The 16160-nt window shown below is 45.0% G+C and overlaps 1 protein-coding gene across 4 annotated transcripts; it reads right to left on the reverse strand.

Moving 5' to 3' along the window:
- Window positions 1-596: 596 nt before the first annotated feature.
- Window positions 597-14091, reverse strand: LOC120895951. 4 transcript variants are annotated; one of them, XM_040299709.1, is made up of 10 exons: window positions 13953-14091; window positions 12679-12912; window positions 6093-6212; window positions 5692-5921; window positions 5314-5452; window positions 4933-5082; window positions 4616-4759; window positions 4242-4472; window positions 3796-4085; window positions 597-2360 (listed from the first exon to the last, which is right to left on the reverse strand). In XM_040299709.1, the coding sequence occupies exons 2-10, from the start codon at window positions 12749-12751 to the stop codon at window positions 1620-1622; spliced, it is 2118 nt and encodes a 705-aa protein (XP_040155643.1). In that variant the 5' UTR covers window positions 12752-12912; window positions 13953-14091; the 3' UTR covers window positions 597-1619. The 4 variants fall into 4 exon arrangements, with proteins under 4 accessions (XP_040155643.1, XP_040155642.1, XP_040155641.1 ...); XM_040299708.1 differs by having other exon boundaries at window positions 12679-12946; XM_040299707.1 differs by having other exon boundaries at window positions 12679-13326.
- Window positions 14092-16160: the final 2069 nt, after the last annotated feature.

The raw sequence follows: 16160 nt of genomic DNA on the forward strand, positions 1-16160 counted from the left end.
TCCAGCTGGCAGTGCTGTTGAAGTGTTATCTAGTACGGTTAGGTACGGCATTTGACAGAAAGGACACAGGACACTGAACACTGAATGATTGCAACGATGAGCTGGATGAGGTATTTGAAAGCATGCCGCTAGGGAACGCTTGATATGAATGTTCGGTAAGCGGCTTCGTTTGATTAAGTCCAATTAATTACGCAAGTTTGCAATTTTTATTTCAACTTCGTTGGATGCTTAAGAAACTGCAATGTTACATTCTACATCTCCCGTAATTGAATGCAGCATCATTATGACACCATCGTGTTTTGCCGTGTGCCGTATTAATTAGGTCATTCGCTTAAAAGCACTTTGGCTTAATGAACTATTTTGCTGCAGCAGGAATGGAAAAGGCAAAAAGTACCAACAGCTCATCAAGAGCCACAGCAACTGACGATAGTGTCGCTAGAGCGGCCTTAACTACAGTGTCCGTGGAAAGGTATAAAAAAAAGTTAAACTGTTTAATACAATGTTTCCTATTGGCCGTACTTACCACAGCGCCGTAGGGTAGCTAATTGGAAAGGAAAGTTAAAATGCCATTTACAAGAAAGCAAAACATGCGCCAGTTCGTTGAACAGTGATGTAAGTTGTATATTTACACTAGATGTGCTCACGTTTTCTTTTACATTTACGACTTCACTAGACTAGGAACAAATAATATAAAATGAGTTTTTCGTGGGCCATTCTTTTTACATTTCGACGCTCTGGGAATACCTAAATCAACTTTACGGAAGAGCAGTTTTTCACTCAACAACTCTGCATTCAAACGAAATTAAAGAAACGAACAAATCTCCACAAATGTCGGGCATTTCAGATTGCTGATTGCTCTATATGATAGAGCCATGAGCCCACGTATGCTGCGAAATTGTATTGCCGATAACTAATCAGGCTGCACGTCAACTGGTTCCATCCACAGCTTGCGCGCGCTGTACGTAGCGCTCCTCTCATGCCAGCGGCACAGTTTCACAACGCTTTTCACAATCTAAAAATTCCGTCGAACGAAGCCTCGGTACTTCCACGGGGACCGGAGGAGGGTTAGCAATTTGTACAAGCGCCTCGGTAAAATTCACAATTTGTTACTATGTCTCTAGTGTTACGTTATTTGGTTTCGTTTGACTTGCCTTCTCTTCTTCTCTCTTCGGTTTCTATCTCTGTCTTCCGTTCCATTTACCTAGCAATCCCTAGGCTGTGTTGGGCGAAACCAAGATTCGATTCCGGCTTCGTTACGTTTCATTGCGACAAATCGCCGATAAAGTTGTTACGGGCGTGCTTACGGGTAAAGCTGTCAAGCTGGCGTTAGTAAAAAAAGGGGAAGCGAGAGAAAAGAAAACAATACAAAAAAACCCAAAGGATGGGGGTATCTACTTTTTAGTGGTACGTTTGTAAAGTATCTACAGTGGTGCCGGGTGTAACGGCATGAACGGAGGTTCAGGGGAGTGGGCCAAACCGAATGGGTTCGGGTCGGAAAGATGACGAAACCGAGGCAAAATGGGACAGGGTGCCACCGTTTGAGGCACCGCCAATAAGGTTTAAAACGCTGCACGATAAACTATCGCACAGGTCGATCTTGACAGCTTTACCCTACAGCTTTACATCAGCCCGATTTTCAAGCCCAGCCATAAAAAAGGATGCGACTGTGTTAGGGTAGTCCCCGGTCCCACCAGCCGCAGCCCACCGTCTGCCGCACCGGTGCCACCGTCAGCTGCTGGCCCTTCGTCCGGACGGCCTTCCGGCTCACCGGCAGACGATTTTAATGATTGATTGCGATGATACGGGTGTGACGTTTTGCTCGTGGTGCCACCGGGCGCGTTTTCCACCGGCAGCAGCTTTCCACCATAGATCGGGCCGGCAGCTGTGCCACCACCAATAACACCGCCGGATACCGGCTGCCATCCGAGCGTCGTGCACTGGCCACAGGAGGTGCTCACACCGTACGGCACGTGCTGCTGCTGGTGGTGCTGGTGGGGCTGCAGATGTTGCGAATAGTACACCGGGCTGGGCGCCTCCATCTTGCTTGTTATGGGCGGGGTGTTACCGTTGATGTTGCTGCTGCTGCTGCCGGGGATGTCGGTGGTGGCGAGTGTGATGGTGAGATTGTCACCCGATTGCAGCGGTGAGCCCTGGGCATCCTTGGGGCGCCGGTTGGACAGGGTGCCGGGCAGCGGGCCCGCCATTAGGTAGTTCGGCAGGATGAACATGGTGGTCGATATTTGCGACAGACTTCCGCCGCGCGGCTCGGCAAACTTGAACGCGGGCAGGATGGTTGAATGGTGAGCGACCGGTGCGGATGCGACGACCGGTTGCACGAACGTTTGCGGTGGCGGCGGTTGCTGCAGTGCGAAAGAAAAATCAAACAGAAAAAAATGACAATCCCACACACAGGCACACGTGTACACATGCGGAACAGTAGAATTAGCGATAAGGCTCGGGAAGGAGAGAAGAGGGAAGATGGAGAACCAATCGGAAACGAAGGCGATTTCTTTTGCTCTACCAACAAACCGAACACGCACAAAGTATACTGCAATGACGATGAATCGGACTAAAAATGGGACAAAGGACAGCGACGAACGTACGGGGCCGATGCAAAGTAAGATTGCCCGGCGAGAGCCAGCCTACGTCCCAGGTGCAATTGAATTGTGTGCACTGTCGGGCCGGTATGATGTACGATCGGTGTGATAGAGGCTCGGAAATACGGTAAGCTTGATTTATGCCAACAGCACCAACGTAAGCCGGGGCAAAGATAGGCCCGAGCGTATGAGTGGTGAATATTTCACGATAGAAGGTATAACTGTCCTTAAAGTATTTAAATAACACGTTCGCTATGCAAATGAATGTGGTTGAGTTTGCACATGTTGTAATACGATTAGGACGCAATTTCAAGTGATGGAATGCATACGAAATTCATTCGAATAACAAAATGATTTTCAGTAGAAGAAGGGTATCTAGGTGTCCATTGGGGATAAGGTTGTTATCATTTACATACTCGCTTTAAGCCGTTTAAATTAAACTGTTTCCCTATTGAATAGATACTCTACTTTAAGGATGCCAATTTGCAACTAATTGCAAAAAAAATCCAGTTTGAACTTGTTTTTCAACGAAATTCATGTTTTTAACGCTACTAGTGACTTTCAAACTATGCACTTATTGTTTTTTTTTCACTACAAATACTTTAAATTTAATTGCCTTGTTGTTCTTAATTTTTCAGAATACCAAAATGTCAGTATATGCATTAAAATAGGCAGGTTACAATTGCACCTCTAGGATTTTACTGTTATATTAGACGAAAATAGTATAAAAATCTCTTCTTCTTCTTCTTTGGCACAACAACCGATGTCGGTCAAGGCCTGCCTTTGTACCCACACTAGTGAAGTGAGCTTGGCTTTCAGTAACTTATTGTTACCATAGCAGGATAGTCAGTCCTTCGTATGGGAGCACGGTCTATTCGGGGCTTGAACACATGACAGGCATGTTGTTATGTCGTACGAGTTGACGACTGTACCACCAGACCGGCTCCTCAAAACAGTATCAAAAATACCTCTAATATAATACATCAATATGCTTCCAGCCGTACGTGAAGTATCTTTCAGCTCGCATATCATTATACTCTACCAAGAAGATGACCAATTACGCACACAATCAAGTACTACTACTGCTGGGCCTTTCACAACAGTTGCCTATGCAAAATAAACCCTACCCACAGGCAACAGTTTGAGTTCTCGATCCACCCAATACACCCAAGCGAGACAAACATTTGATCAGGCTCACCTCAGCCGCCTTCACCGCCATGGCGTCCATCGTGTCCGGCATGCATTCGACCAGATCGAAGTCCTCGCTCGGTCCCCGGTAGCTGGACGGTGTCGAATGGCTGTCCGTAGACTCGGACGCCTTGATGCACCGATTGTTGCCCGACTGGAACAGCTTCATCTTGTACGCGACCAACGCCCCGAACGACAGGCAGATGCAGCAGAAGAACAGTACCGCGACACTGACAATCAGCAGGTGTCCGTCATCGAGCAGCGAAGAGTAGTCACTTCCAGCGGAGCTGTCGGTGCCGGCTGGTGGACATAAAGGAGCAGCCCGGCCGCACCGCATGCAAACCAAAGGCAGAGCGTTAATTTGTGATGGTAACGAGCGTGAGTCAGCAGCACGCTTCAGACGGTTTGGCAGTGTGCCGCCGTACCGCCCGCAAAAGCTCATCGTGCGCAACTTACCGTCCTTGTTGAATGTGACTATATTTTCCGCCTTGACCGCCGACTCGCCACTGCTGCCGGCGTACTTGTTGTGGTTGGTGCCGACACCCTTGCCGATGGCCGAGCCCTCGATCTGGTTCGGTGCCGGCGTCAGCTCCTCGTCGTACAGCTCGTTCGACTCGTACGGCCGCTCGTCCTGTTCGTCATCCTCCAGCGGTGTGATGTACCGCTCACGGAACACGTTCCTCGACACTGGTGGAGTTTTGGAAGTTTTGTTTGCGTTGGGGCGCGCGTGAAGAGCACGAACCATGACAAAGTTTTGTGAAATCAGTTTCGGGCACAAAGAAACCACTGGCGGGTTCACATTTCAAACGGCTTCACCTAGGGACACTTACCACAGGCGTAGATTACTTTCAGGTAGACCCGGATATTCTCCGGACATGGGTTGCCGAAGGTGGAGCTTTCCACCGCCACCGTGCACTTACGCCGACCTTGGCAGATCTCCGTCAGCGTCAGGCTCGTGTGCTCGGACAGACAGGCTGGCAACAGTTTGTGAGTGTATGTAATGGTGAAAAGAGGTCATTTAGTATGGGATCGGTATGGTTTGAAATTGGGTAGACTGTCAAAGGTTTGATTGATATAAGGGTTCTGTCGAAAGTTCAACCTATGTGTGTGTGTGTGTGTGTGTGTTTGAGAGTTTTGTATCACTTACTTTGTTCCTTTGAGGCGGCCGTTTGCGAGCAGTGCGAGCTTTCGTACGCAGTTCGACCGTAGGTGGCGCTGTAAATCGCTATGCGGGTGTACTGACCGCACGTCAACCGCACGATGTCCTTTTCGCACGATACCAGGCTGCGAAATTCGACTGTCCAGTCCGATAAGTCCGGACGATGTTCCGTTCACCGTAAAAGGGGATGGGGCGAAAGGGAGAAGGAAAAGTAGAGTAGGTTTATTTTTCAGTAACATGAAATGCGAAACGACCGAAGAAAGTTCAAACGCGAAACCGATGCCATTTCTCGGACGACTGGCATTGGCGGGATGCTGAGCAGCGTAACGGCCCCAGCCAATGGTACTGTACGCGTGGCCGATCACTTACATGGACGACATTTGTGATTGACCTCCACCATACGATGGATGCCGGGGCAGGGTGCGGTGGCAAAGTTCTTCGGTGTGGCCTGTATCCGACAGCGTCGTTTCTTCTGACACGCTTCGACGACCGTCTGCAGGATCGAGTACTGCATGGAGAGGGAGAAAAGGGGTAACACGTGTTCAATGAAGAAGAATGTCCATCCGTGTGGGGTGCGTTCTTTTTTCGATGCGTGTTTCATTTGTGTGTGGATTCGTTTCTCGATAGCATTTTGCCGCCTGTACTGGTCTGTGTTTTCACCCGATATTGATGGTTAGTATGTTGTCGATGGTATTTTCCGCAAGCTGACGGCAAAGCAGTGGTAGGAAAAGTGTTCATATTACATACCTGCAGTACATAAAGGGGGGTGCATTTGTCTTTCGGACGCTCCACCGTGGTCAGCGTATCGTTCGTAGCCAGCTCGGTGCTTGCCATCGTTGCCGTGGGCGTAACGGTCGTTGCATTTACTGGGACCGGTACCGAGAAGTCAATCGTACTTAGGGCGGGTGGAGTCGGCTCGGGCACGTAATAGGAGCTGTCCAGCTCGCTGTACGCGCACTGGAGCGTATCGTTGCTTTCTGGTTGGACAGAGCAGAGCATTCGTTGCGTTCAGTGATAGGGACAAAAAAAAAGTCATCGACAAAGTGATTAAAGTTGATCACCTATCGTGATTGGAATGCACCTGATGTACGGTATATTCTTGTCTACCATTTGCACGATAAGACACGTAACGCGTGCAGATCACCTACCTTTCGCTCCATACTGTACGAGCTCCACGGAAATGCTGGTACCGATCGGGCACGACAGAGTGAGCAGCTCATCGTCGCAACAAATTGTACGGAACGCACGCAGCGTGCTAGACAGAAGTCCTGCAAAGAAGTCACAACCATGAATAGAAGATAAAATTGGATAATGTTTATGGTCTTTGGCGTGACGGTGAAGTTTTAGAAATATGATGGAAACGATGAAAAATAAAAGCAAACATTCATGAGCAATGTTTTACATTGAAACGGTTGAAATTTATGAGCAAAATTTACACTTCAAAAGGTGAAGAAGATCAGTGAGATTTAATAGTATAATTATTAATAAACGGTTGATTTGAGAATAAGAATACAAAAAGTAAATTTATATTTAATGTATACAGAGTGGCTTAACTAAAATTACTTAAAATTAACTTTAAACATGTGATAGCAATGTATTTTCAGTAATTCTGATCCAATTTGATTTCAAGCTCTCACCTGCGAAATTGTATTAATTTTTCTCTGTTTTTATTAGAAAATGTACAATTTCAACACATTAAATGTTCGCTTTTACAGAGTGTCTGTTCTGTACTTGAGTGTTATTATATAATAAGGTGCTCTTATTCATAATCTATATACTGTCTGTGTTAATAAGCATAAGTCAGTTCAAATAAAATATTCTCGCTTTCTTTTAAAAGACACGCCCTGGTACGATGCTCCGTATCACACGCGGTGCTTAATGTTCAGAATTCAGTAATAAAAATATCGATTCAGTAATTATCCAAGTGTAATTCTGGTAAAAATATTGATGAACTTTATTGATCCTGCAGATCTTTGGGCTATAGTAAATATCAATGTACTAAGTATGACATAAAGACATTGGAAAAGTCCAAATGTTCTTAAGTATCTTGTCGCCAAAACCTCTCAGATTTTAACATTTCCTGTGTATTTTTTGACACTAAACTATAACTTTCATGTTTTTGGTGTACATAAAAGGCCAGGCACGTAATTGCAATTATAAACATAAAAAAAAATTCTGAGAAAATAAGAAAAAGCAATATAATTTCAAATGTACACGTATCAACTGAACTTTCAAATGAAGGCTAAAAAAATGATGCCATATTTGATGAGGGAGTTAGTATCATTTGTTGTAGAATAAGTCGATGCAATTTATTATCCTATCGCAAAGGTTCTGGCAAACTTTTCAGAATACTGAGCTGCATTTTATGAAAATACCAAGCTACTTCCATTTGAAGCCTTCTTGATAAGTTAAGCAAACATATTTGTTGGAAAATGCCTGATGGTTTTAAAAAGAGAACCGTACTTTTCAGATCACTGTCATATGCCTTATGGTATGGAATTTTTCATTATCATAGGAATGAACATATGTGTTTCGAAAACTCTCGTTATGTCGATATGTAGTTTTCATATAAAGGTTTGTCAAATTTGAGACGCCAAATATCAATTTTCGGTTTCAAGTTCCGTAAGTATCGCGTTCGCCATACGTAGTACTAACTAACCTGCTATTTGTAATCAAATATGTCACTGATAGCCAATCCTATTAGTGATAGAGGCTAACAAAGGTTGTTGCTCTAATAAAAAATAATTGAAAATTTCAGTTTGAAATTAGTTGATTGCGCAAAATATCTCATTGAAGTATTTTTTCCTTTTTTGTTGTTATCGTTGAGCATCATAATAAAAAGTGTAACATTGGAAGCAGTGTATATGAAATATGGCCTGTATTAAAATAAAACGTTTAACCAAATATAAATGTAATAGATAACAATAAACTATCATATTGTCTAAATTGAAAAACATCTGGTTGGAACTTCCAGCTCGCTAGTTAACAGAATAATAAAAAGGATTTTAAAAAAATAAAAAGAAAATTATTGAAACAAAATGAGGCGATCGATTAAGTTTAGAAGCCAATTCATGCTTACTAGTTCACCACACTACAAAAGCAACAAATACAATTATGTCACAGGAACTAAATGGAAGGCTTCACGCATTGTTAAATATGTTTACTAAACAGTTTACAAAACACCCGTAAATAGGATGCTGTTCCTTTCTTGCACAGCATACAATTAAATCACCTTTATTGATGGCTCACATATACCAGAAAACTTTACATCAAAAGCCCGTGTACTCCAAATCGTTCATTGGCCCGTACCCCACGCCTCAACAGTGGACAATTGAAAAACTTTTCCGTCCATCGTTAAATAACGATCGGCAACGGCATCCAGATTGGCCCGTCGCCGTTGCTAGCGCTGCTACCAATCGATCAAAACCTGCCCTAACGATCCCGGGCATGTTGGCAAATGGTGGTCTATGAATTTTTCATCCCACTTTAAGTTGTTCGCCGTCCGAGAGTGCGCATATTTTACTGTCGTTAGGAGTGGAGTGGAGTGCGTCTTCGGGTCACGAAGCCGCCGGAAGCACGGTACGGTGACGTTGTAGCTTCGCACGAGCAATATATTATATTTATTTTACGCCCTAGCCTATCCCCCGCTGGCAAGCTTGCGGTCGAGCCTGTCTAGTGCCGGTGTACTAACTTTCTCAAAAATCTTCCCCCACCCCAGCACGTGGAATTGGAATGCTGGCCCGGCAAGAGGGGCAAGTCGTGCAATCGTGCAAAGTGCGGGGAAAACTTTTCAAATATTTACACTTTTTTCGTTCCTGTTTACTGCCACACCGAAAAGCGTTCCCTCTTGCCCGCTCAAAAACGCAACTAAACCGATGGGAACAAGTTAGATGAATATATTATTATTATGCAATCAAGACCACTGGAAATGACATTAGGCCTGCGGCGAGCGCACTACAGGCGACGATGCTCAACTGCGAATGCGAAGATGATTTATGGCCGCGCGAAACAAGGGACTGATGAGACAGGGGGAGTGGGCGAGCGAGCTCCAGCTTCCGGCAAAAGCAATTCGCTAGCCGTGTGCGAACGGACTGAAAAGTTGAACAAAAGTCACTGTTACTTTTCACCCGAAGCTTACCCGCAGCGGATGGAGTGTTGAAGCGCGGTGAATGCGAGATAGCACGCATCGGCTTCCTAATGAGAAAAATATGTTTTTCTGCTTTCAAACGAACCAACATTGATGTCATACGGTCATAGTGTGGTACCGACGGTAATTGAATAATGACCGTAAGGCTACTGGCCATTCAGCATCTTTTCCGCCTCCCATTGAGCCGGAACCTGCCACATTCTGGAACGCTCTCCAGACGAACGCGAGCGTGCGTTCGATCGGGGATCCGGATCCGGTGATTGAAAAGAGGAAATTCGCCAAATTGGGCGCTCCGCCGAGATTCGGTGTCGCATTCAATTACCAGGGCTTGTAAAATTAGGCCCGCTTCCGCGAAAACCCAGCCCGCCGGCGGCCTGGAGTGGGCCAATTTATTTCATCACAAAAACCGTCGCCACGCGTCCCGCGTAATACGATCAGGGCAGGGCTTTGCCTTGTTTTGCTGCGGCTCGCGCGAGTAGCTACATTTTGATTGATATTTTGATACGATCCTTGTCAACACGATCCATCAGCGGACAAACGAGATACCATCAGGAACATTACCTATGCCGTATCATGTTTACGAGCCATCGTCATCCCGATTGTCTTCCGCCTCTTTGGGGTCACTCCATCCCACCGCCGGCAATGACACTGGATCGTCATTTTATTGTACCACTGTTGATGTTGCGTGTGTGTGTGTGTGTGTGTGTGTATGTATGTGTGTCAGCTCATGTCATCGTGTATGGACTGTGCCATCCCTGTAGCAAGAATACGATTCTCCGTACACGTATCGCGGTTGTGGTGAAAGCCGTACATTTTTCCCGGGACGAACTTCACTAACAAACCATGACGCAGAAGAATGATGCAAACAAATAAACAAGCTAAATACGCTCGTTACACAAATGGCAAACCAGTAAATGTAGCGGTTTGTCCCGGCTGGAGGGGGTTACGTGGAATATTGCAGCTGTGGAAACGCAACATTAGTACCATAAACATATCTCGGCGACGGTAACTATGCTGCAGGAGGCAAAACAAACAAGCGAAGAAGAAAAGACTCCATCTCACACACCACACCCATGTACCGATTGTTTGACCTGCTAATCGCTCCTTATCATCATCACTTTCTGCAAACAGACGACCGCACACACCGCCACCGTGCCGTGCCACCCGATGCCGGCGCCAAACCAGTTGGAAACATGACCTTGCGAAGGCAGCGTGTCCCTGGCGCGGGACACGTTGTTTTATGAAGCGGAAGAGCGAGCAGGACGGGAGAAAAATATCTTATCGTCGCGGTAAGTGTTTCGAAAAATGTTCTAACGAGCTTCAATACATCATCAATAATGCAATTGTGCCGGGCCAATGTGACAGCTTACGGGGTGGAAGCGTGCTTCCGTACCGGAAACAGCTTTTACCACACATCCACCCACACAAACACGCGTACACAGTCGTGCGCCTGTTTGCGGTGTAATATTCAATCTTTCAATCCATTTCTCCATCTCTATTTCCCTCCCGCGGCTCCCATTTTGCCGCCCGTTATTATTTCATAGGGTGAAACAGTGTAGGCGCTGCCAGCGGGAAGGTGGTGGCGATAAAATATCAAACCACTCCATCATGCTTCGTTGCACGCGTAGATGAGTGCGTGAGGGATCGATGAGGATCGTGGAAAAAGTGAAAAAAAAAAACATGGAGAGCGAGTATTTGGCGCAGCAAACGGAGACTGCGAAACGAAGGAGAGGAAATGGCGCAAAACGAGCGCGCTCGGTAAACGATATCCTATCTTTCATTTCCGATACCATTTCGCATTCCGCTCCTGTCGTTCGATATCATGATTAACGAGGCTATCCCTAGAAAACGCACCATTGGCAGTATGTAATGCTCCTGGGTCCTATGTTTCAATATGCTTGCCCATGATCAATCGAACGCACAGCTGGCATTTGGCATAGTCCGTTCCTTATCTCGGTAAGGTTGAACCGTTTCACGGAAACGTGGTTGTTAAAATATGAAGCGTACTGTTGTCTTTTTAATCCCCTCTTCCATGCAAACGATCAACTCTTTGGCAGGTTTGGACGAATTATCGGGGTTGTTTTTGTTTTTTTTTTGTGTGTTGAGGTAAAATAATCAAATTAATTCGCAGTAAGATTTTTAGGATTAAACAAAACCAAATAAAAAATATAAATCTGGTCCATCTTAACCACACAATAAAAAAATTAAATTAACTAACCCTTTTAGCCCTGAAAACACCTTCTCCTAACCTTCAAAACTTCAAATATGTAGTTAGGTAGGTTTTTTGTTGAACAATGATCCACGGTGATCAAACGATTTGATAATAAAAAAATAACTGAAAATAATAAATTTGATTAATTTTAAATAATTCATGAATAAATATAAAGTTTGGTATTTAAAACACAACTTTATTGAATCGATTTAGTCTAGTTCATACTGATCATTTTATTTAATTAAGTTGAATACAATTGTGTAACATAACCGTAACATAAACCGTTTCAAATAGGTGCTCCAAGCTACGATCTGACCGTTAGTGTCAGCTTAACTTGCTACGACGTGTTTATTAACTATTCACTATTAACTATTCATTTAGCATTCAAAAGTGCCATCATAAACCAAATGGGGAAAAAAACAAATTTTAAATCGTCTCAAACTGCTACTTAAGTATGAACATAATTAATATAAGTGAATTACAAGATAAAGCAATAGATAATAGTTTCAACGAAGCATCACATCATTTTAATATCTATTAAACTGCTATCATTAAAAATATTACATCACAATACAGTCGTTGCCGCTAAATTTTAACTCGAAATCGCCTATTTTGTCTCGAAGGCACCAAAGTTTGACAACGTGTCATTATTTTTGCCTCTAAGGCATCAATTTTTGACAGTTAGTCAATCGATTTATTTACAAAATTTGACGTAATTTCTGAAACTGTGTGTTCTGAAACTATTGAAATTAAGTTAAGTAGTGAATATTTTTTATAGATAGAATTTAAAATGTAACAATATTTATGCCAATTTTGGTAGTTTTAATGGAGTGAAAAAAGTTAACATGTATAATCAGGTGTAAACAAAGGCTGTAGAAATTATAATATTTCTTTTTTTTTCTTCAAAAGCTCAATCAAATTAGACGTTTTTTGTATTGTTCATGTGATTTATAATTACAATTGTCAACAACCTACTCAAATACCTTGCAAAAATATCATGATTCCTACAAGAGTCAATAATTGATGACTTACAGGCAAACATCGGTGCGTTAGAGTCAAAAATAGATGCCTTAGAGGCAAAAAATGATTATCACTGTCAAAAATATGTGCCTTAGAGCCAAAATTAGGTGGCAACGACTGTAATATGAGGTATGATTTAGTTTATTTTTTGTTTGTTCAAAAATATCGTTGAAAATGTAGCCACGTACAAGTATCCTAATTACATTGCATAGAATTTAATTAATTTACAATCCAAAATGTTCAAAATACCTATAGAGTTCAAGGATGGTTACAATCTATGCAGTGAATATGAATAGACCGTACCCTGTTCGCCTGAAACAATGCCTAACAAGCAGGGTTAATTGTGTTATCTTACCTAGGTCATCTCCCGCAGCCTGTTGAACAATAACGATAAATCCTATAATAACGTGCAACATTTTGCTATCCATCAATGTGTCCTCCTATTATACTCGGTTTACATGTTATCTGCACCGCTCACCCTAGACGCTTCCCCTTCACCATCAACTCGTCTGTTTGAGCACAGCGCATAAAACCAACCACCGACCACTTATCAAAGCTCATCACCGGCAACCATACGAATGGCCCGCACCTGTTTCAATAGCAATTTTTCAACCACCAAGTGACTGGAATTATTACATCGTTGCAAAAGGCTTTCATTTCTTTTTTTTTTGCTTTGTTCACTCCTGTTTCGTGCTACACGCGTTAACCCTGACACCATGTGGTGTGTTCTGGCAGACGATCACATCATGATTTAACACACACGCGCACCATATCACACACGGTATACCAGTCACTGGCGTGTAGCTCACATGGGCGAAGCGTGAAGCTAACTTTAATTTATGACACTCCATTCGCCAACTTTTCTACCTTCGTAGCGTACAAACAACCACACACATACGCACACGGGGAAGCAAACGCCATACTTTCACCTTCACCGGTACCTTACGCCTTTTGCACGCTTCAGCACCGTTCCGATGATGGTCGCACTCAGGCCGTTAGAAAGCTGACAAATAAAAACAACAAACGGCAGCAGCAGCAGCAGCAACACCACTGGCGATGGGATTCTGCCACAAACAGCGATTCTGTTTTATTTTCATAAGTCGCAAGATGGAGACGTTCTATGTGAAGCGTGAATAATCCATTACATCCATAACTCGGCACACGCGGTGTGGCCAAGGCAGCGGATGCTGAAGCTGCTCAAGCTACTGCGCGAAACACAAGCCAAGCCTTTTGGCCCCGCTTTCCTTTGCCGAGAGTCCGCACGTTGCCGAACAGTTTCCGCACAATTTGACGCCTTATGGTAGCGAAGTTGAAAACTCATCAATCACTCGGCGCACGGATCGGAAATGTTGTGCACTTGGCGCCGCTTCGGAGCTCGCCCGGTTCTGCCGCCCCCCTTCCGGATTGGTCTTAAGGGATTTGGCAAAGGTTAAAACAGTTGATTCGAACCATAAAAACGCACGTGAAAGATACGGTCGAAACGGCTCCCCACTGGACAGCACCGACACACAAACACACACATGAGATACACTGCCAGATTTGCTAAAACACGAACACGCATTAGTGCATGTGTGTGTGTGTGTAGGTATTAACTTTTATTACACCTTTTATAGACCCAACCAAACTTACGCCGACGCACCCAACATTCAACCACAGTTCCAGGACACGATCCGACGCGACACCGTGCCTAAAGGGTGTCCTAAATTTGAAATTGTGTTTACCGGCAACACCCGGAACCGCACATACGACCGCACACAACCGAACACTCCGAACGACTACCAGCGGCTGTACGGATGTCCTTTGAGCGGAGCACTCCAGCAGAGCCGCACCGACTCTCACTCATGAGTCACTCACTCTCGGGCGGTGAGCAGATTTCGGGCGAAGATGTTCTCTCGCGCGATTCAGTGGCGATGCCGAGCGCCCGGAATGAACTCGGACCTGCCGGCAAATGAACAAATTGCAGCTTCCGGTGCAATTGCAGTTGGAGGTTGCTCGGTCGAAAGTAGGTTGAGTGGTGGTGTATTGTGGAGCTGATTTATTTCTTTGTGATTTGCTGAACGTTACACAGACTCAGAAAAAAGGCGAAACAAAAACGGACTAAAAGCTTTTCTGTTTCCCGGTGGGGAATTCCTTCACGAGATCCATCACACACACACACACATTCACAAACAAGTAAGCTCTTTTGAGGTCAAACGCAAAGCAAACGAAACAAACCAACTGCTTTAGAGACATTTTGGGACGACAAAACTCGAGCAAACCTTCGCTCGGTCTACCACAGTTGTAACATTGCATTTCATTTGCCCGATCAATAACTAATTACTGGATAGAGCTGGTGTACGCAATTGCTCACCGACGACTCACAATTTTCATCGGTGAAATCGACACTCGTTCCCACGTCGTTGGTCCCTCGCTACGTAAACGGTTCGTAAATGTAAAACGCTAAAATATTGCTTACCAAATCGTGCGCGCCGGCAAAGTCCTTGGCGCGTTATTGCGCTGCTCGATAATATGTTGATTTAGCATCGTTATAGTTAAACATCAAAACGCCACAATTATGTATCGGTTGCATGGCAGGGCAAATTGTGCAGGCAACCATTCTGCCACTGGATGCGCTCGCGTACCGAGAACCCATACGCGTACCTGCTGCAGCGATCAAATTCCAGCAAATATTGAACGCGGGCGCTGGTGGGCAAGGTACCCGTGCACATTAAACTACGTGCTCGTTAATTGCAGTTGCATCGCAATGGCGCAGAGTAATTGCTGCCGGATCGGATTACATCGTGCTGGTTCGAGCGTTGCAAGCGCAGTTACGCGACAAGCTTTCCGACGTGTCAGCATGAGCTGGAAAGTCCGTAACTCCCCGACGGTGGGTTCCGAAGTTTTCGACAGACTCGATTCAGTCCGCCGGATAACGTTTAACACCTCACTTGCGCCTTGCACCGTTTCGTGGTGCTCCAGGCTGCATCCAATCGCATAAGCCATTTTGCATTCACAAACGAATCGCGCCAGCGAAGAATACCCATGGGGAAGGGCGGGAACAGAACGCATTGCAGAATGCTTCTAACGTACCACCGTTGGCCGGTGTGAGTGCGAGTAGCAGCAACGCTTAAGCCCCATAGATGGGTGCCGAATTCGGGAGCAATATTTTATGTTTGCATCATTAAATTACAATCAAACGCGCGGAAAGGGGAGCCATCCCAGCTAATGCGGACGGTGTGTGTGTGTCCCCGTGGGCTACAAAGGTTACACTCACTCAGGTACAGCACATCACACGCAGTGGCAGTGGCAGGATCACACAAATCTCTCGACCCAGCGTCTGAAAGCTTTTCTTCTTTTTTCCGCGGGCCCCGCTAAAGGTGGGATAAACTGACGAGCAGTAAATCCATGCCCAGGATACAATAATACCGGATCGGAAAGGATTTGACGCGCCGGAAGGGTACGAAGGAAGGCAGAAGGAAGTGAACTAAACTCTACCGGCAAAAAAGCAGCAACCGACATTCAACGTGTGACACCGTTTCAAGCCAAACGTGCGAAGCATTAAAGCCAACTACGTGATGTGATCACGGGAAAATGAATATTGCTACCGTAGCAGAAGCAGTAACGACCATCCAGCGAGAGAAAGAGAGCGAAAACTCAAAACTTGGAATTGGAACCGACCACCGAAATTCGGGTGTGTACTTGCGCCCCAGCGCTCGTTCCGGCGGTTCCGGGTGCGTTCGCGTGCCACTGTCCCAAGGCGATGGTGCAAATAGTCTTGAAGACGGAGACTATTATTTATGCTACCTGCTGTCTGAGGTGTTTTTTTCTATCTTTTGGGCTTGCCGCATTCTGCCACAT

This window comes from Anopheles arabiensis, chromosome 2, assembly GCF_016920715.1.
Source record: "Anopheles arabiensis isolate DONGOLA chromosome 2, AaraD3, whole genome shotgun sequence".
NCBI lineage: Eukaryota > Metazoa > Arthropoda > Insecta > Diptera > Culicidae > Anopheles > Anopheles arabiensis.